Genomic DNA, 21,027 nt, shown 5'->3' with positions numbered 1-21,027 from the left:
AAGTTCGCTATACTGTCCTGCCTCTGTAGGCCTTGTCCATGAACTCTGGAAGAAAGTAAAAAATAAACTTCTTCTCTTACACAGTGCTCTCCTAGACTAAAATACACACGGAAAAAACATGGAACGTGACACTTATATGAGGCATCTGTAAAGGGTGATTTTTGAAGTAATGGAGGGATGATGATTTTGTACTCCTTACATGGAGCCAGGATGGGGAAAAGCACAATGGAAATCATAAAAAAGTTTTATTTACATTTTGACTAAAATATGAAAGTTAACTGAGTAAACAAGAAACTATATAGTTACAGGTCAGATAGATATAAGATAGGTTGAGTAGACAAACTAAAGACAGCAGTAACTTTTGAGGAATAGGATTAGACATTTCTAGACAAAACAAACAAAGGAAACAACAGAGATGACTCCCAGACGGTTACTTACAGAGGAGAGAATGCAGATAATGACATGAGATTGACTTGAAAAATGTAAGCACAGCCAGCCAACTGTGCAGCTTCAAGAATGGAGGTGACCAGGAAGCACAGAAAGAGAAAAATTTAAACAAAGTCCAGCTTGACTAGAAAGTGAATGACTGTAAAGGATGCTCTGGGTATAAGGAGAAGGGCAGGCAACACAGCAATGCCTAAGGAATGCCACATATCAAACACGAATGATTACAATGTTCACTCACATGTCGAATACAGGATGAACGCTAAGGAAAGATGGGAGAATGCTTAAAGGGCAGAATTAAGCGGTTAAAATGTATGCTTTATACTTGAGGACCAGCCTGATGAATAGATACACATCACAACTAACAGAGACACTTGGGAAAAAGAAAACCCAACTTCTGATATAAGGAAACAAAATGTATTTTAAAGAGTTCTTAAAATTTGTTGAGTGAATAAGGAAAACACCTTGTTAAAATGACACTGAAAATATAAACTAACAAGATGAATACATCCGTCATCCTTGAAAACAGTATTAGACAAAATTAAAAAATAAATGCTTAACGTAACTGCTAGAAGCATCAAATAAGTATCATGCATAATGATTAATTTTTTAAAGCAAACTATAGGTTTTATTTTGATGTAGCCACCAGTGTTCAATGAAAGGATTTCTTGAATAATTTCTAGCAGGAAATGATTTCCTTTCCTAAAACATTCATAAAAATGATGATACCTAATCGCAGTGAAAAACATCTCTATAATTAATGTGAAAAGCAACATAAAAAAAGCAACATAAAAAGTAGAACATTAAAATGTTTTATTGTGCATCTATTTTATACCAGATCCAACATGTAGCTGGGACCTACTGATACTTTATAGGTTTCTGAAATTCATTTTCCTACTATTTTTTTATGAACAACTTGCTTTACTTAATCTGTACCACTTCATTTGACATTTATCAAAGTTGTATAAAAGCCATGCAATTTATTTACAATACTGTACATTAAAGGGATATGTTGGAAGACCACACAGAAAGTTCACAAAGCTATACATGAAACACATACTGAGAGGTTCTTACAAACTGTAGAACAGAATTTGGCAGACTGTTATGGTTGATAAATACTATGCAACCATTAGCTAGAAATGAGACAAAACATGCAAATCAGTAGAATTTCAAGAAATTAAAGGCTAAAAACATTTAGCTAATAGCGAAGTTATCATAGAGTTGAAAGACTACCATGTAAGAATGGGAATTTATAAAACAGGTCAGTTTTTAAAAGTTCTCCATGAATAATAGGCTTTGAGTAATTTCATATAAAAATCAGAAGTTATTTTTCAAATTATGTTCAGGACTGAACTATATTATCAATAGATATATAGATTAAATCTATGACTTTTATATAATTATTTATTGTATTCTAAGAAGTCTCAATTTTTCACCTTGGGAACACAGGTGAGAAGAAAGCCAATCACTTAACTTAGGATGGAGGAAAGCTCTTAGTAGGAACAAATTGTCAACACAGAAAAACGACAGTCCAGGAACTGCATAAGGACCAGATTCTGCTGGCTGAACCCTCAATGTCCTTGTGTCAACTTTAGACATGCTCAATTAAAGATGTCCTTCTAGGCAGTACCTCCTCGCTGACAGTTCTGACGATATCTTCTCTGGTGTACCCTTGGCTCTAACAACAGCTCCTTTAGAGTTTATTGTTGTGGCTGAAGGACATTGAGATACTCAGACTGGGCCAACTGGTAAGTCGTGTTCCTCCCACAGTCCACATACTGGTACCTCTCCTGAGATATCTGCTCAGAGTGTCCAAAGTATGCTGTTGTTACAGTAACTCTAAAAATGAAACAGACAAAAGAATATTCATTATATAAAAATTATTCCAAAAGGGTTATTTGAGGATAATACCAACCAAATATGAACTTACATATCATAAGTTATTTAATTCTCTAAAATTACTTATTGTGAATTATAATTATCAGTTATTGAACATTTGGTATTAAGATGACATTATAGATATGAGATTCTTATGAAGTATTTCTCCAATAGACTCAAAAATGCTAGCCTAGCAAACCCTATCCAATAATTATCTGCTCATACAATATAGATAATATATATTTATATATATGTAAAATGTTTATTAAAAATTATATAAATGTAATTAAAGTTTATTACATGCTTAAAAAGAGTCATATGGTTCCCCCTTCATAGAAAAATGGAAAATTAAATGGCAAAGACTAAAATACCAAATATAAGCAATAATATTTTATGTACACAAGTAATAATCAATTTCTAAGCCCAAAGCATTACTCCCCCTCACTGCTGTAAGTTTACTTACTAGGGCAGAAAGGAATAGCTATGTGCCCATCCTCTCTGTGCTAACCCTGTCATTTGCCTGAGCTCCCAAAATCTCTGCAGGCCTTTAACTGTGGCTCTGAGCAAACATACTCTAGGTAGCTAAATTCCAAAACACTACATTTTACACAACACTCCTGTAAGACGAATGGCCAAGCTGAGATGGCTTTCGTGGGTTTCCATGTTCTATTAGACACTATGAATACAAACTCTTAGCAAGAGCTATCTTTGCAAGCATGGCCATACTTACTGCATCATGAGTACTATGTTGTGTACTTTGATGGAGAGCAGTGTACAGAAATCGCTGTTAAAAAATTAAAACAGAAAGAGCACTGTCATTACATTATCAATTTAAAATTCTATTAAACCTAATTGAGACTCAGAATAGTGATTTTGCTTTTAACTAGATGAAATCTCCATAGGTTGGCCTCAGTAATTTTCCTCACATCAGCCTATGTAATACCTGGGACTATGGACCATGTTACTGTGCCTGTTAAGACACTATTAAGAATATGTAAGTCATGCTAGGGAGATGGCTTAGGGGGTAAAACACTCACTGTGTAAGCATGAGGGCTTGAGTCTGGATGCCAAGCCTTCAGGCAGAAAGCCACGCATGGCAGGATGTACTCATAAACCCAGTACTAGAGGTTGGAAACAGGCTAGCAGGGGCTTGTCTGCCAGCCAGCCTCACCAAATAAATGAGCTCTAGATTCTGAGTCACAGAATCTGCCTTAGAGAATAAGGTAGAGACTGATAGAAGACATTCAACTTCAATCCTGCCTTCCACAAATGCATGGGTGTGTGTGTGTGTGTGTGTGTGTGTACCTTCACAAATTCAACATATTCAGAAGTACAAGTCCATAGGAGAGTACTGTTACACATTAGAAATTTCAGTACTCCTATATTAAAGCACCATGAATATATAGTCACTAAATGATAACAAAAATATGCATGCACACAACACACACACACAAAATGCTAGAAATAAAGATGTATTGTATGGATAGATCTCTATCTACCTATCTATTTATCTATGTTATCTATGCTGTAGGTTGTATACAGAGAAGCATGTTTAGAGAACAGGACAAGCACTGCAAAATTTTGTCATTTTAACTGATAAGCTTATAAGAATTAAGAAAACAAACGGCAAAGTTACTAAAATCCAAAACTTACTACATGTAACTCATTTCCTCTGCAATAATTGTGGGTACCGTATAATCAATCTGAAAGCAAAAACAAAAGACAACAAAAGAAACATATCAACAGAGGATAGGACCGAGACACCAAATGTGTTACCTATATGTCTACAGTTTTCAACGTTACAAAGCTTTCCTTTGGTGACTTTGGTTTATACTTCTCTGGGACACATCACTGAGTCAACTGTTTGAGGATACCCCCACCTCATTCCATTTTATAGTACACAGGAAGAAGAGCCACTGAACTCAGTCCCACTCCTGACCGGGGCTTACCTGCTTCATGTCAAGCGGGCCAATGTTAGTTGTATTGTTTAAGCGTGCCTTCCCAATCACTGTTTTTGAAAACTGAACTTGAGCAGTGATGTTTTCAACTTCAACAGAATAATAGTTATTATTTGTTATATTTAGTGTATTCTGCAAAAAAAGGGAAGGGGCAGGAAATATACATTATGTTTAAATAGGCACACAAATATGAACTCAAAATTATAAATTGTACTATGCCTCATTTATTGGGAAAAGAAAATATTAGCAAAAATATTAAAGAACATTTATAGAGAACTATGTGTATAGTGAACATGCAATTCAAAATTTTCAAGACCCAGAAAATGTATTACATAAAACTGTGGAAAAGTAAATGCTAAAACATGTATTTTATAGTTTTAGCAAAAGTTGAACTAATCATTCAAAATTTTTATTTAAATTCTTATGTATTACATACATGTCTCTACTAACAACATAAATCAGTACCTAAAAAAACAAATTTTTTTTTTTTTAAGAAAAACCATTGTTTGTTTTTTTTTCAGACAGTATTTCGTACACTCCTGCAGGCTTTAACCTCGCTAAGTAGCTAAGGATGACCTGGAACTTCCTCTCCTAGCTCCAGCTCCACATACAGTTCCAGGCCTGCAACACCAAGCCAGGTTGTGTGAGACTATAGAGACTAAATCAGACCCTTGTGCATGGTAGGCAAGAACAATTACCAAGCGAATGGCATTAGCAGCCTATTTCAAAGAAACCGGCATTTTACCCTACATGCCAGTAGAGATTTATACTGTATCAATAGGGAGAGAGAAAAAGTTTCAAGTTTGTAGCTGGTCACTACTTCTTTTTAATTAATTAATGAGTTAATTAATTAGTTAATTTTATATAAGTACACTGCTGCTGTCTTCAAACTAAAACAGGACATCGGATCTCATTACAGGTGGTTGTGAGCCACCATGTGGTTGCTGGGAATTGAACTCAGGACCTCTGGAAGAGCAGTCAGTGCTCTTAACCGCTGAGCCATCTCTCCAGCCCCAGCCTTCTACTTTCAAGCTTGTGTCCTGCCCCTTCTAGTCATAGCATTACACACATACGCTACCATGGCCAGTTTGGTTTACATCCTTTACATTCACAACTATTATATCAAATCACTCTGGATATTAGTCAATGAAAAGTCTTTCATGTAGAAAAATGTAGTGTGATCTCAGCTGAAATGTACAAGAGCACATGTGTATCTGTCAGACATAAAAATGAGACTGCTTGATAACACACAGAAAGGTCTAAATATAGGGGGATATATATACAATGTTAGCAATTGCATGTATATGTTATTGAGAGTTAAGTTTTCACAGAAGAGTCAAAATCATTCTGTATTCCTGGGGTTTTCAAGGATCTAGTAATAGACATTTAAGTATTTCAGTAGCAGAGTGTCAGTGAGTGGTACTGTGGCATTATGATACACACTGGTTCCTGGCTGACAGTTCTTAGCTCACTGACATTAGATTACGATTTTTGTCTATCTGCAGTTGGCTATCCTTCAATCATGCCGATGTAGCTAATGCTTCATAAAAGCTGCAAAAGAGCTGAGGCCAATGCCATATAGATAAAACCTGTGCTGGGAGGATGGCACACTCAGTTCCACGGGGACAGAAGCCAGTGCCCTCTGCCTTTCACTCTATCTTTTCATCTGTCTGTAGGCCCGTAGCCCTTATAATATCCTTTTTTAAGGAACCAGTAAATATAAGTATATTGCTTCTTTGAGTTTTATGAGTTGTTCAGAGAAGTTAACCAAACATAGGATCAGGTTATGAGACTCCCAACTGATAGTCTACCAGAACTTTTGGAGGGCTGAACCTGAAACTGACATGTAAAATAGGGAGGAGGATGCTGGGACTGAATCTCTAACCTGTGAGGTCTGAAGGCTGCTGATAGTTGGTCAGTGTCAGAAGTGAGTTAGTTTAACGAGCCCTAAGCTGACTTGTTCTGCAGAACTGCAGTAGAAATCCTACAAGGTGGGATAATAGGTGTCATGGGACAGGAGACTCTGAGCTTGTTTCTGGTTTGGTCTGGTCCAGGGAATCCCCACACATAATTAGTTACTATAAATGGAAGTATTATTTTGTACATTGCTATGACCAAATACTTGATAAAAAGCAACTTAAGAAAAGAAGACAGTATTTCAGCTTTATTATAGTTTAAAGAAATACAGTCTAACATGGAGGGCGTGGGGAATGTTGGCAGATGTTTGAGGAGGCTGGTCACAATGGATATCCTCAGTTAAGAAACACTGAATGATGAATGCTGCTGTTAGCTTGCCTTCTCCTACTGCTGGTTCCATTCAAGAACTCATTTCATAAAATATGACTGCCTACCTCAACCTAATACAAACAGTAAGTAACTCAGAGCAATACACAGAAGCTTGTCACCACGATGGTTCTAGATCCTGTCAAGCTGACAGTCCATATTAACACTCATAATGCACAGCACTTATCTGAAGGGGCAGGAATAATACAATTCTGGTACCTTCAGCTTTTGACTTATGATCTCGAGTCTTTTCCTTCAGTGTCTTCTAGTGAGGCCTACTGTTCATCTCAACAGAAATCCTATTTCTAACCTAAAGTTCAGTATTCCTTAATTTGATTATGAGTAAATATCTAAAATTGTGATAATCCTTGCTTAATTATTTAAAATACATAAGGCAGTCTCATTTAAATATACTGGGATTTAAAAGGAAATGGGATACTCATGAAAATTCTTCCAAAGAGACCACAGCCCACTCTGAACTTGAAGACACGAGCCACTGTGATGGCACAGGTGGTTACACACTTCCCCTTTCCAATACAGTGGTTAGCATTCCATGTTCTTCACAGTCAAAGGCTAATGTGTATGTAAATGTAGGGAGAAGATTTGTAAAGTTCTAAAGTTGGAAGGCTATATAATTCTTTTTCAAAATCACATTATGTTGTAAACCCACAGCCATTTTCACAAGTTCTAACTTAAAATAATCAGGACATGATATAAACTTCACCTTTAAATAGAATCAAGTAAAAGTCTGTTAAGACAGACAGAATTTTTCTTTCATGAAAGGTTAGAAAGCAAAAATATTGTATTCATAACATCCTTTGAATGAACGGTTAAACACCTTGTTAACTATTTGGAGTCAAATGTTGAAAAGTCAATTGACTATATTTTCTCCCTTAACCAGAAAATGTTTATTTGATTTTCCTACAAAAGACATTTTCAAATATTAAATGATTCCCAATATACTCAACTGCCACAAGAGGTTACTCTCTATTTTTGGCAGAACCAGACATGGTAATGGGATCAACACAGCAGAGTCATGGAAATATAGCAGCAGGGGTCATTAGCAAACATTCCTTCTCTGAGCAGGGTAAATGGGTGGTTGAGTAACACAAGAACGGTGTCAAGGCCTTCAGCGCAGTGTGCACTTACCGTGATATTTAAATATATGGTTCGCTTTTCAGAGTCGTAACTGACATAGGCTGACTTTACACCAATATACTTCACCTCAATAGATCGAGGGAAAAGAAAAAACACAGCCAGTCCAGACAGGAGCAGGCAGACAAACACAGAGGCCATCACATATAGCTTTCTGAAAAAGAAAGTAGAATCCTTACATATGTGTCATCCAAAACTACACAGAGCAACATTTCAGGAAATTATTGTCATTTGAAATTTACCACATATACCAGCAAGAAAATACATCTAATTTTACCAAATTTTCACTCTAAGATAAGGTTGGTACTATTAAAGGTTAAAATAATCTTGTTAGGAGCTTAATTGTCAATTTTAAAACAATGAGATCTCAGACTTATAATGAACCATTTACTTATAATGAACTGATTCATTACTTATAATGAACTGATTTTCAATACAGATTTTATACTAGGACCACGTTTAGGATCCTTTCTGAACAGAATTCACACCTCCCTCTGGATTCATTGTAGCAAGGTTTGCTCTGGATAGCCTCACTTCCTGTCATGATGCAACCTGACAGCTACTCACCAAGGATTCATCTACCTAGTCTTACAAATATTGTTCACACTCATCAAGCTAGCATTGAAGATGGTACTGTGTTGTTTACCTGAGGCAAGTGGCAGTATTAGGCACATATAAGGCAAAAAGATAAATAACCTACATTTCCTGTTAGCTTAACTCCTGAAGTGTGTATGCTCCTCCAATGTTACACACAAAACTATGGTTTCAGATTTCCAGGTCACTTGAACATATGGCGCTCTTCAAAGACCTATTTCATTCTAAGTTACCCCTTTCTTCCCCTTCCTGCTGACCTGTCATTTTTGCCCAGGCTCTCCTCCCTCCAAACTTCCTATGCCTCAATTTAGTTAACTGCATTTACCTTATAACATATGTTTAAATTTCCTAATAATTTTTCTAGTTATTTTAGCTTCCTAAGAAAAAGAAAAATGGTTTATAAAAAGAACTAAAGCAAATGAACAGTATTTCACTAAATTCTACCACTGAGTCCATGCTGCTGGGTGGAGCAAACCAGCCATTTCCTACTCATTCACTGTGGAGTTCCTTCAATCTTAATAGCTATAATCCCTAAGTAACCAATGAGCAATAATTCATATATGTTATGCCTACAGTACACCCATAGGCAGAAAACACCATAGGCACAAAAGGAATTTAAAAATCATTATGATCAAAGATCTTAACTTTGCTACATCTCCTATACTTTATAAGGTTGTTTCACTTACTTAACTGTGCACACACACACTTTTTTGCTTTGTGTTACTGGGCTCAGGGTCTTTCTTAGAAAGCCTAGAGAGATTTTAAACTTGGTATATAGCTGAGGATGGCCTTGAACTTCAGATCTTCCTATATCCATTTTTGGGATTTCTGGTTCTGGGATTACAGGTGTGTACTATCATGCCTGGCTGATCTTACTATATTTGATAACTATCTTTAGTATAAATTTTTCAAAAAATGTAATTTCTGAGCCTAAGACGGTACAATCAACTTAAGTTTATCCCCAACTAGCTTACAAATATAAGAGACTCACACTATGGTTGTTTTATTTGGCTTTGACAATTACTGAGGCATAACCCCTAATTTACTCTTCTAACTGCTGGCCTGGCTACCTCTCCAACTGTGTGCTTGCTGTTTCTCCTGGCCACATGCTCATCATCATCTCTCCTTATGGCAGTTTCCCTGCCCCCACCCCATCCTTCCTCCTGCTCCCCAATCTTTCCCCAGCCAGGTCACTGAAAATCCTCTAATACCTCCAGTAACTGGCTTGTAACCATTTTTATTTAACCAACAGTTTTATATCAAGGAAAGGGATTGCACAACAAAAGCCTGTCAACTTGAGAAGTCACTAGTAGGTCTAGACCTTCAGATATAGGATTTAGCATTACAATACATAGCAACAGACCAAACCTCAATAAAAGACTGAATCCTATGTGGTTTGATAGAAAATACAGAATGCTTATTCACTAGTAAGGCGTGAGAGTGCTTGCTTACACTCAGTAGTTTCAATCAAGTATGTTGACAAAATTCTGGGCTTTTGTCAATCTGATAGTAATGATATCTCTAAGTAGATTGAATTTGCATTTCTTTAAAGAAAAAGAAGGGAGTAAATTTCCCTACATTTAAAGGTCATTTGCACTTTGTTCTTGGGAGGCACTTTCCGAAGCTTCTATCTCCCTTAGGATAGCTGCCTTTTTTCTTTTGAAATCGTGACAATCTGTACAGAAGGGGGTAAATCCTCTGCATGATCTCATCTGCAGATATTACTTTTTGACTTATCATTTGTATTTCAATTTCAAATGAGGTTTTGTTTCAACTTATAGATGTTTATTTATCCTCATTGAGTCCAGTGTGTTTTTTAATCACTAGGATTTTAAATCCCTGCTGTTAAAAAGGTTTTCTACTCTGAGATTATAAATCTGGCCCAACTCTTCACCTTTTTACCTCTGTATGTTTCAAAATAAAAGCCACTTTAAGTTTACACAATGCTGGGATGACTTCCATGGTCGCTCAATATTTTATTCAACGGCTTATTTGAAGCATTGTGGCCAAGAAGTAGTGAGCCAATTTGATCTTCTATCCCTTATTCACTAATTGAGCCTCTTGACTAATGTTCAAAGTACTTTTCTTCTTGAAACCTCCAAAGTCCAGGATTTTCACTAGAACATCTCTCCAGGTGAGTGTCTCTTTCTGGTATATAGAACGAGATTCTTTTTCTCTAGCCATGTATCCCTCAAGTGGACATTTACAACTCAATCCTATACCTCTTAGTTGCTTCTGCAGGAGTTGAAATTACATACACATTTAGTTTTCTTTATTTTCTGTCATTTTCCTCGAAGCTTTTCATTACATATGTATGGTGGTTTGAGTAAGAAATGATACTACTTAAGGATTAGGAAGTGTGGCCTTGCTAGAGAACTGTCACTGGGGGTGGGGCTTTGAGGTTTCAAAAAGCCCAAGCCAGGCCTAGTGTGTCTCTCTTCCTGCTGTCTGTGGATCCAGATGTAGAACTCTCAGCTACTTCTCTACCACAATGCCTGTCTCTGTGCTGTGATGCACCCGCCATGCTGATAAGGGACTACACCTCTGAAATCCAAACTGTAAGCCAGCAACAATCAAATGTGTTCTTTCATAAGAAGTGGCATAGCCATAGTGTCTTTTAACAGTAATAGAACACTGACTAAGACAGACCGTGTTTACATGCCTTCTGTTTATTCCACTTCCCTTGTGTTTTCTAGGGTATCTTACTTGTACTGTACACTTCCAATTCTATAGAACAAGAACTTTTCTAGATATTTTAAGGGGCTTGTGAGATCAGTTTTCATATGCTCCCATCAGTTGCCTGATTTCTAAACCTTTCAATGTCTCTCTAAAGCTACTGTGTATTCTATAGTTTAAAATTTACATATATTTAAGTTTCTATCTGCTTTTTGTATCTCCTTCAATTTTCAGTATTTTCCTGAGTTCATGTTCTTCTACCTTACTGTATATTCCTGTTGCTCATGTTTAACTAAGGCTTTTGTATTTTCAGAAAATGGTTCTACCATCAAGTAATGGGATGGTCCAGATGTGCTTGGCCCACATGAATACTCAGCCTCTTTTGAACTTCTCAAAGCCATTGTGGGTTTTCTGCAATCTCTGTTATTTTCATTGCAACAAGCTATTCTCAAAAATATTTGCTAGAAGTGCTGAGTTTTGGCTTCTTCAGGGGTAGAACACCTGCGTTCTATATTAGGACTCTTAGGTTCATTCAAGACTCCCTTTGCTTCTCTTAAGATATCTATGTATCTGCTAAGCTCTGCTCAGGTCTCTGTGGTCATTATGCTCAGAACAGTCATTATCATTCTGAAGTTAGTGAGAGCACAGAATCACCTACGCCTGGTGAAAATGGCCTGTGTGTGATATTGCCACAATTTTAGAACTCTTAGAAAACAGATTTCTGAAGATATAGATGACATGGTATTTTCAAATCCTCATCTCAATCAGGAAACTTTTTGTTTGTCTGTTTAAACACAGAGGCATAGGATGGCAAAACTTAACAACCAGATACATTTTTTCTTCTTAAATGTCTTAACTAGAGTAATTACTTACATAAAATTTAAAAGTAAAAATATACAAACAACAAAAGAAGAAATCTGATAATCACTTACGTTCTTCTTGGTCGTAACCGCTGATCACTATATGGAATTAATGCCACCAGTTGGTTTTCTTGCCCTAAATTGAAAGATATAGGTTTAAGAATGTATTAGCATGAATAACTAAAATATAGTACTGCTCTATTAGAAACTCATTTCCAAAGACCAGAATTCTTCTCTTAGTCCTTTAGTAAACTGTTATGTTTTCAAAAATTATTCAGTTTTGAAGAAGATACTACATGTTCTCATATTAACCAAAAATAGTATAAATAATGAGGGCTCTACTATCCTTTAATTCACTGGTTAAAAAAACAAAAACAAAAACAAAACAAACAAACAAACAAACAAACAAAAATTCCTGAAAAGCCCTGGCTTTCAGGGGATCTGAACTTACAGGAGCTTCTCTCAACCACACTGTTGTTTTCCATTCATCAGACTAATCTCACTGAGGGTAGAAGAAACATACTGCTGCTGCCCATTCTTGCATCCTCAATAGTTGGACCAAAACTGTTGGTCTAAATCTCAAGCTTTCAAGAGCTCACTGTTCTCAACTGCAATCACTAATTTCAAGTAAGCCCTAAAGATGCAATTATAGCATATTTCCTAGTTCACAGTCTCAAAAACAACAATTTCAAAACCCAACACTCTTCACGCTCTCAGGATCACGTCCTTCATCCTCATTATGACTCATAACATAGCATATGGAGAGAATGCCCCCAACAGACCCTGACAGGACTCCTCAGATATCTTACATTAAGTTACAGGACAGAAAGCAGAGGGAAGAACGATAAGTTCATTTAACTCAGAGCCCCAAAGAAAGAAGCAGAACCAGCACCCCACACTCCTTTCCTGGATGACGAGGAGGGAATGATGAAGCCATACTCCCGGCACTCTGCTTTTGAAACCAACCACACAAGTAAGTACAAAATCTCCTCTTTATTTACTAGAGTGCTTTCCATGGGATTCTGTTATCCTGCCAACTTTTCTAGACACAAAATAAGTTCATGGAAATAATTTATAGACATTTTCCTACAGATTCGTTGTGAAACATCTTGGTCCCTTAGGCCTAGCAGATACTTTTCCACTTGGTGCTATTTGGCAATGCTGCTGGTGACTTAGAGATGTGTCACAGGACCAGCTCTTTTACCTTTGGCCAATATGTGTGACAGCTCCATACGACCTCTATGTCACAGACCGTCTGCCTCAAGAGTTTGATTTACCAGTATCTACCCATCTCCCTGCTCCTACAGCCCGACTTGAGAAGCTCCCTATGCCCTCTGCAGGGGCATTACTCTGCACTTATGCACTAAGTACCATCTCTTTGCTCCAGTAACTACCTGTCTCCTATTTTAACAGGATGCTCTCTATGGATCGCTTCTATCAGCCTGCACATATCTAGTATTCACTTCATCTTACAAGAGACCATCTCTTGTCTCTCATGTTCTAGGGCAAAACTCCCAAATCTCCTTTCTCCCTTTAAGATATTACATTACCCTCACTGGTTTTTTGTTTTTGTTTTTGTTTTTTTTTTTTTCATTTTTCGAGACAGAGTTTCTCTGTATAGCCCTGGCTGTCCTGGAACTCACTCTGTAGACCACACTGGCCTTGAACTCAGAAATCCCCTTGCCTCTGCCTCCCAAGTGCTGGGATTAAAGGCGTGTGCCACCACTCCCTGATTTACCCTTACCTTTTTAACATGTAAGAGTTCAAAAAAAATTTTGGTTTCACTCTGCCATTGTCTACACATGTTCTTACAACTACTCAGAGTACTCTTTTAAAGATCTCAGTGGCCTCCACATCACCAAACCAAAGAGCTTCATTGTCCCCACAGCTTCACTGGTGTCAGCATGAGCAGCAGCGGCTCTCCTTCCTGCTTCCTGCACTCTCTCTACTTATCTTCTAGGATTTCACAGTTAGACTTCCGCCTCCAGATCTAGCTGCTCTCTCTTCTACTACTGTTCCCCAAACAGCTTCACTGTTCCAGAGTTCACGCTAAAGTCTCTTCCTTTTCTTCTATCCAAACGGCTAAGCAGAATGTTCCGGTCTTAAGTTCCACTTCAAGTGTCAGCATACATCGATGACTATGCTCTTCAATTCAGACCCTTGTAACTGCCTATTAAAAACTCACTTTGATGCAAACCAACATCCTCAAACACATGTCTGAAACTGACTTCATTATCTCACTTCTGGCACATGCATTCAATTTTTTTTTATGCCTATTTTAATAAATGGTTAGTTCATTTTTTAAACTGTTGGACAGAAAAACAAAAAACAACAACAAAACAAAAACAAACAAACAACAACAACAAACCTCTTTGGAGTGATCCTTGCTTATCTACTTGCCACAATCCACACCCAGGCTACTGAAAAGCCTCCTGGCCACACTTCAGACACATGGCTGGATGGACAGAAATCGTCTTCCCATCTTTCCACAGTGGTGTATTAATTCCTTCAACTACAATACTTCTTCTATTCGTAAGCAGTTACTATCCCCAGAAAGATAAAACCACCATTTGGTAGCCTATGTAATAAACCCCACTTAACTCAAGGCACTTCTTACAGACTCTGGAATTCCCCAGGCAGTCACTTAGTCCTTCTTTAGGGTCTCTCCAGGGTCACCCACAGACTTCTACCAAGTAGAGAAGAGCAGCCCAATACAACCTCACTGTTTTACCTTTCTGTGACAGCAACTAAAGTGCCCTACAAATAGCAGGGATAGACTATTTCTCCATCTTCTCCATGACAAATCCCAGGCTCATTTTTCCCTACCTTGCTTTTCTTCACACACCATGAGTTTTCTTTTAGAAATATTGGGCCAGAAACAATCTATTGTTTAGATAAGGAGTTACTGAACCATTTAGCTACTAACATCCACTATGGCAAAATGACTGTGATATGGTTTCCAATGACGTCAAAAGTGACTAAAATCCTCAGTGGAAACTACAGTACATAGAAGCTACACAACAGACAAACAAGGAAAAAAAAAAGACTAGATATGCTGAAGTCATTTCTATTACTGCTTTAGGAATGGTACTAATTGTTTGACTAAACAAAACTGGTAAACTTTAACTTTAAATCTTTGAAAATAGGAGTGCTTAAGACTATAGTTTTTACATTCTTTGAGCAAATGTTTGGAAACCTTCTTTAAGAGGACAGCCATCACGTACCCCTAGGAATCCTTCCTGTTCCTTGGCAAGTGGGACAAGTGACACTATCTCGTCCAGTAAATTCCACATATGGAAACTGAGAGACGTCTCCGTTTCTTCCGTCTTCATTGTGCACTTCACTGCTAACCAATCCGTTCCTCATACTGTCTGTCGACGTGACCCCGTCATAACCATCTTCTTTATTTGAGTGCAAAGGTAAGTGAGAAAGAGACTTCCCCATGTCTAAGGAAAAGGAAAAATCTGACAGTACACTCCATGGGGAAAAATACTCTCAGACTCTACGGTATTTACAGGGTTAGGTGAGTGCAAATTACCTGTAGGATTAAATTATAGTCAACAAAGTAATGTTTGATACAAGGAAGCCATTTTCTAGCATCCAGAAAGTACTTCTATAAGGAAACATTATGAAATGAAATTCTGTAAGACTTGTAACAATGTTTAAAATGGTAAGAGTTGGCAAAAGTCTACAGTGCGGATAGAGACACTAGGCCTTCTTAGGGTTTTCAGAACAGAAATATGCTTTTAGTCTTTTTTTTTTTAGAGAAAAACATATTTTGACTATAAACCAGTTGGCATTAAAGGTGAAATTGTTGGCTTATTACAACAGATATGTATATAGCCAGCTAATTTCAAAGTGACTCATTTCACTCACTTAAATTCATACGCTTTAGTCACTTTGTCAATAAAACCCTGTAAGTACATGACTGGGAAGAACATGAAAAGTCACATACTATAACATGCTGATATTCTGAGGAAAAAAATAATAAAAAAGGCAAACAAAAATTTTAAATGGTGCGATTCCATGTCTCCCATGGTTATATCACTTATCAGATTCTAGATATGAACTACACAATCACAGATACTATTTTTAATTTAATAATTTTTTTCACTTAATAAATACAATGATACTAAGTAATTCGGGTCACCCCGTATGAAGGAAATTCATATCTGCTTTTCAAAATTTGAATCCTGTTTGTTGAACTCACTCATGGTGCAGACTGCAATATTAAATTTAAAAACTTGAGTCACACACAAAACGGGTAAAAAATATGGATAAAAATACTTTCGGAAGTTCTATGGTCACATTGTCTACCATAGCTCAGAAATATCAATGACTGTGACTTCCAAACACATAGTATCTTAATGTGGCTCAATGACAGCCCATCAGAGCCAAGCCAACGATTGCCAGCCACAGGTGCACAGGGGTGAATTTTAATCAGTACTGTTTTCTTAGATTGTGACCTTGGAAGCTGTGGAGTACACTGGGTGGTTTAGAATCAGCTGCCCTAAGACAAACACGTGGTGTCAACACAGGGGTGGAAACTGTGTCCTAGCAATGGGAGCCTTTATGGCAAAAGGCTGGGGGCAGAGCTAAGTGGGTCTGGTCTCAGACCACAGTAACCTTGAGATATTCTGCTGAAAGTAGTTTTGGGTAAACACCAGAGTAAGCAGTTACTTTGATCCCGGCCTTCTTGTTTAGCTTTTCTTAAGGCTACTGACAAGTGTAACCACTGTCACTTTGGAAACTTACTTGAGGTTTTTAAAAGGAGTGCTAGATCCCCTTCGTCTCCTCCCCAGGCTCTCAATGTTTAAATCGCGGTCTTGTGAATTCTAAACAGTTTTCAGGTGCTCTAGAAACTGGGGGGAAAAAATAAATTCAGCATCGCGTGCAACTGCGATGTGTCACTTGTTTTTGTACAGACGTGGGATTAGTTCTGAGGGGCTCAAGAGGGACGGAAACGAGCGCCTTTCAAAGGGCACCACAAACCAACCAACCCCCAGGAAGAAATTAACATCCGACCCACCTTGCAACTAGAACTGTCCAGCCCCAGAGCCACTCGGCCGCTCAGATCAAGGGCCTTGGCGCCGCCCGAGCCGCCCCGGGATCCAAGCCAAGGCCCGCGGCGGGGACAGCCCTGCACCCGGCTCGCCGCGGCCTTCCTCACCGCTCGGGCAGGGAACGTGGGCCCCACGGCCCGGGTCGCTCACCGGCAAGCGGAGTGCTGCGCGGTCCCGGGATGCTCCGGCGCTGGCGGGCCGCAGGACGGGGTCACCGTGTCCCCGGTCCCGGGGCGGGGCCGAGCGCCGGCCTGAGTGCAGCCGGGAGAGGTGCGGGGGAGGGGTAGGACAACAACTGCATCAGCTGAGCCGGGTACCCGGGGAGTCTGCGCCTGCGCCTGCGCAGTTCGCCCCTGGACGGAGGGGCTGGGACCCTGAAATGGGAACACTACGCATGCGCCCTAACCCAGATTTTTTTTCCACCCTGAAGGGAAGTTGCTCGGCTGAAGGCTTGCTAGTTTTGTGACCTGTCTTCTAGACTGGAAAGTTTAGAAATAGTAGAAATTGCGCCTGGCTTACGAATAATCGGTTTTCCTTTCCCCCTCCATCAGGCTGATTTCTTTTCTAAAGGGGAGGAATGTGCACCGTCGCAGTTTTGAGCGGCCTTGTTCCCAAAGCTAGATTTGCAGCCATAAGACTTCCTCCCTGGGGTTAGGATGAGCCGGTTGGTGCACATTTCTGGCAGAGTTGCACGCGTTTTGTTACTGAGTTTTCATTTAGAAATTTCTGTCACTGGGAAAACACCGCCACACACACCCGCCTTGGTTTACTCTGGTTTTGATTTTGTACTGAAGTTCACATTATTCTGTGCAGTAAGAGTTGTACCCCAATGCTCATGACCGTGTGAGTTGTTAAAGGAGCGTCCTGAGGATGTCCCCACCCACCTCATTGTCCAGTGAGTTAATAATGTGGCTCATTTTAGTGGCTCTCAGGTGTTATATTCAAAGGTTGTTATCGACTTTTTTCTTTTCTGTCTTCCTGAAAATCAATATATATTAAGTGGCTCAAAATATTCCTGGAGCCGGGCGGTGGTGGCGCACACCTTTAATCCCAGCATTTGAGAGGCAGAGGCAGGAGGATTTCTGAGTTTGAGGCCAGCCTGGTCTACAGAGTGAGTTCCAGGATAGCCAGGGCTATACAGAGAAACCCTGTCTCGAAAAAACAAAAACAGAAAAAGATTCCTGGATAGAATTATAATGTGATAAAATTGAAACCAAGAACCGATGCAGTTGCTAAAGGAGCCTAATAATTTCCCTATAAATGGGGTTTCTGGTGAAATTCCTAGAAAATTAACAGATTTATGACTAGGAAGGGGTAAGCATCCGTTAATTGTGTTGTTCTCTCTTTGCTGGAGATAAGCAACCAGACTGGGAGAGGAGCTCCCAATTTTGCCTCACTCTTCTAAACTGAATCGTCTGTGTTTGGCAAGTATCTTGGTTTATGACCATCTTCTCCCATGGGTATAAAAGTTTCATGAAATTGTTATCACGTTGGGGCATGGTATTTGGGATAGCCTGGGTCTTTGTTTTCAGGCCGTGGTCTCTCATATTTGGCTCCAGATTAAACTCTTAGTTCTTTTGAGATGAGAGCAGTGTGTTTTCCACCTACATAGGCAGCAGGCTTCAAGACTATTTAAAACATTCACCCCCTTAGGTCCAGAAATTTCACTGTGTGGAATTCATCCTAAATCATAACGAGAATTCTGAAGTAAAGTTGTGTGCAGTGTGTGACCAGTGTCTGAGGGTTTCTATTAGTGTGAACTAGACCATGACCATGGCAACTCTTAGAAAACATTTATTTGGCACTGGCTCACAGTTTTGGAGGTTTAGTACATTATCTTCATGGTGGGAAACATTGCAGCATGCAGGAAGACGTCGTGCTGGAGTAGCTGAGAGTTCTGCATCAGGGTCTGCAGAGTGCAGTAAGTAAATCTGATCCTTAGACCTCAAAGCCCACTCCCTAGTCTGCACCTCCTCCAGCAAAGCCACACCCATCTAAGGTCACACCTCCTAATAGTACTCTTCCCTAAAGGCCAAACCTTCAAACACAGGGTGGGGAGGCTATTCTTATTCAAACCACTACAACCAGTCACAGAAACTGACTACCAGATTAAATCACAGCAGCAGCGCACTTGGTAAACTGATTGCTTTTGAGATGTAGTTCCTTGTGTTGCATGCATTAGCTGCCCTAAAACTGGCTGTTAGAACAGTCTTCCTTCCCTTCCATAAGATCCAATGTGAAGCCCACTTGAAGTGTATTAAAAGGCATTTACACAGATATTTTAAGCATAGACTTTAATAAAAATGATAGAGACTCAGAGAGTGTGTAAATCTCATCTGAGACCATGGTAGTGGGCTTCTCAGGAGAGAAGACACTTCATTGTCTTTACAGTAGCCACACATTTCCGGGCGGGTTGCAGTTATCTTTAAAGGCTCATTAAGGAATTGAAATGGGATTAGAGGGGGAGCTCCTGAGGCATCTTGAGTAGGATTACAATTGACAATATAAAGCAACCTAGGAATGCAGAAAATTAAGATATCTTTACCTAAAAGAAAAGTCTTGTTTGTAAGAACTCCATAAAATATCAAGGAATGAGAATATCCAAGGAACTCTTATGCACTCCTTTTAAATGTTTTGTTTTTGTTGTTATTTTTACAGTTTATAAATGATTATTGTTTCTATGTTTGCAACATCACAGTGAATGTTAATTGTGCTGGAACCCTTAACTCTAAGCTGGTGAAAGACTTCAGCTATACTCCAGAATAATTTCACCTGCCTTTCTATATAATTCTTGTATTGTGCCTCAGTAAAACCCTCACCCATTGTGATGGTTTTATTATGCTATGTTTAGGTATGACCCCCATAGACTCATATATTTGGACGAGCCTATGGGTCCAGGAAGTAAGATTTAATGGTTTGTATATGCTCCAGGGAGTGGCACTATTAGTAGGTGTAGCACTGTGGAAGTTGGTGTGTCACTGTAGGTATGGGTTATAGGTCCCTCATCCTAGCTGCCTGGAAGCCAGTATTCTGCTAGCAGCCTTCAGATGAAGATGTAGAGCTCTCAGCATGCCTGCCTGGAAGCTGCCAAGTTCTGCCTTAGTGATAATGGACTGAACCTCTGAACCTGTAAGCCAGCTCCAATTAAATGTTGTCCTTATAAGAGTTGCCTTGGTCATGGTGTCTGTTCACAGCAGTAACAAGACTAACTAAGACACTCATGTACACACACACCTTAAGAGTTGGAAACACCATTCCAGAAGCTATTCCAGACAAAGTTTTCCTGAGCATGTAGATCAGCACAAGGTCTCTGGACATTGTCACCCTAATCCCTGAGGAAGCTTTCCTCCACAATGGCCTCTTGACCTTTGTTCATGCTCAGTAGGTGGAATACCTCACCCTCTTCAGCAGTAAATTGTGTTTGCCCTCTACACTACCTTGGGTGTCAGGTGTCAACTCTTTCCATGGAGATTATAATGACTCAGAGCTAAGAGGAAGTTGGTGTGATATCAGGGTAACAATTTCCAAACTCTTACTTAGACTGTAGTTTTTGGACAGGGGATGGCAATATCCACCAGTTTCCTTTTTAGAGGCTTTAAAATAAATATTTTATTGTATACAATGTTGAATTAGTGCCTATTTCCATACTCTGACCTGTATTATTCTTCAATGCAAAATAAGGCCTTACTTAAAGGGATTTCTAAGGATATTTTTACACAGTATTTTCTCTATTAATAGTATCATTTTAGCACAGACTTTATCCACATTATTAGAATTTGAGTAATTGTGAATCTCCAGAAGACAATTCCTGTGAATTTAGTGTTATTGCCTCAGACAGCAGCTTGCCTGAGGATGAACTAAGCCACAAAGTAGGTAAACAGCCTAGAAAATAAAGAAAATACCATTCTTTATACATATGCTTATTAATTTTAGAATTGAGATAGCAATAATTAAAAGGTTGTAACTATAGCAGCTATTAAATATTATGACAAACATGTGTAAACAGTGAAATATTTTAAAGATATTGAAAGCTAGACAGATTTTCTTGAATTCTTCTTTAATCATTAAAACACAGTTTAAAAGAAAAATTTTTGGAAAATGCCAGCATTCTTTTTT

General features: G+C 38.7%; 1 protein-coding gene across 3 annotated transcripts in view; it reads right to left on the bottom strand.

The window, feature by feature from the left end:
- Positions 1 to 1,235: 1,235 nt before the first annotated feature.
- The window catches only part of Tmem106b (transmembrane protein 106B), a 42,656-nt gene continuing 22,864 nt past the window's right edge, over positions 1,236 to 21,027 (bottom strand). Inside the window, exons 1-9 of one of the 3 annotated variants that reach the window (XM_028755944.1) lie at positions 16,878 to 17,007; positions 16,604 to 16,710; positions 15,073 to 15,294; positions 11,921 to 11,984; positions 7,713 to 7,872; positions 4,272 to 4,412; positions 3,976 to 4,025; positions 3,053 to 3,106; positions 1,236 to 2,283 (exon numbers count right to left, since the gene is read on the bottom strand). In XM_028755944.1, the coding sequence (XP_028611777.1) occupies positions 2,145 to 2,283; positions 3,053 to 3,106; positions 3,976 to 4,025; positions 4,272 to 4,412; positions 7,713 to 7,872; positions 11,921 to 11,984; positions 15,073 to 15,292 (828 nt within the window). In that variant the 5' untranslated portion in view covers positions 15,293 to 15,294; positions 16,604 to 16,710; positions 16,878 to 17,007 and the 3' untranslated portion in view covers positions 1,236 to 2,144. Of the gene's footprint in view, positions 2,284 to 3,052; positions 3,107 to 3,975; positions 4,026 to 4,271; positions 4,413 to 7,712; positions 7,873 to 11,920; positions 11,985 to 15,072; positions 15,295 to 16,603; positions 16,711 to 16,877; positions 17,008 to 21,027 lie in introns of those variants that run through there. The other 2 variants (XM_028755945.1, XM_028755946.1) reach the window with 2 other exon arrangements.

This window comes from Grammomys surdaster, unplaced genomic scaffold, assembly GCF_004785775.1.
Source record: "Grammomys surdaster isolate TR1022 unplaced genomic scaffold, NIH_TR_1.0 126091, whole genome shotgun sequence".
In the NCBI taxonomy this organism is placed as follows: Eukaryota; Metazoa; Chordata; class Mammalia; order Rodentia; family Muridae; genus Grammomys; species Grammomys surdaster.
This window is presented reverse-complemented; position numbering and strand designations above follow the sequence as displayed.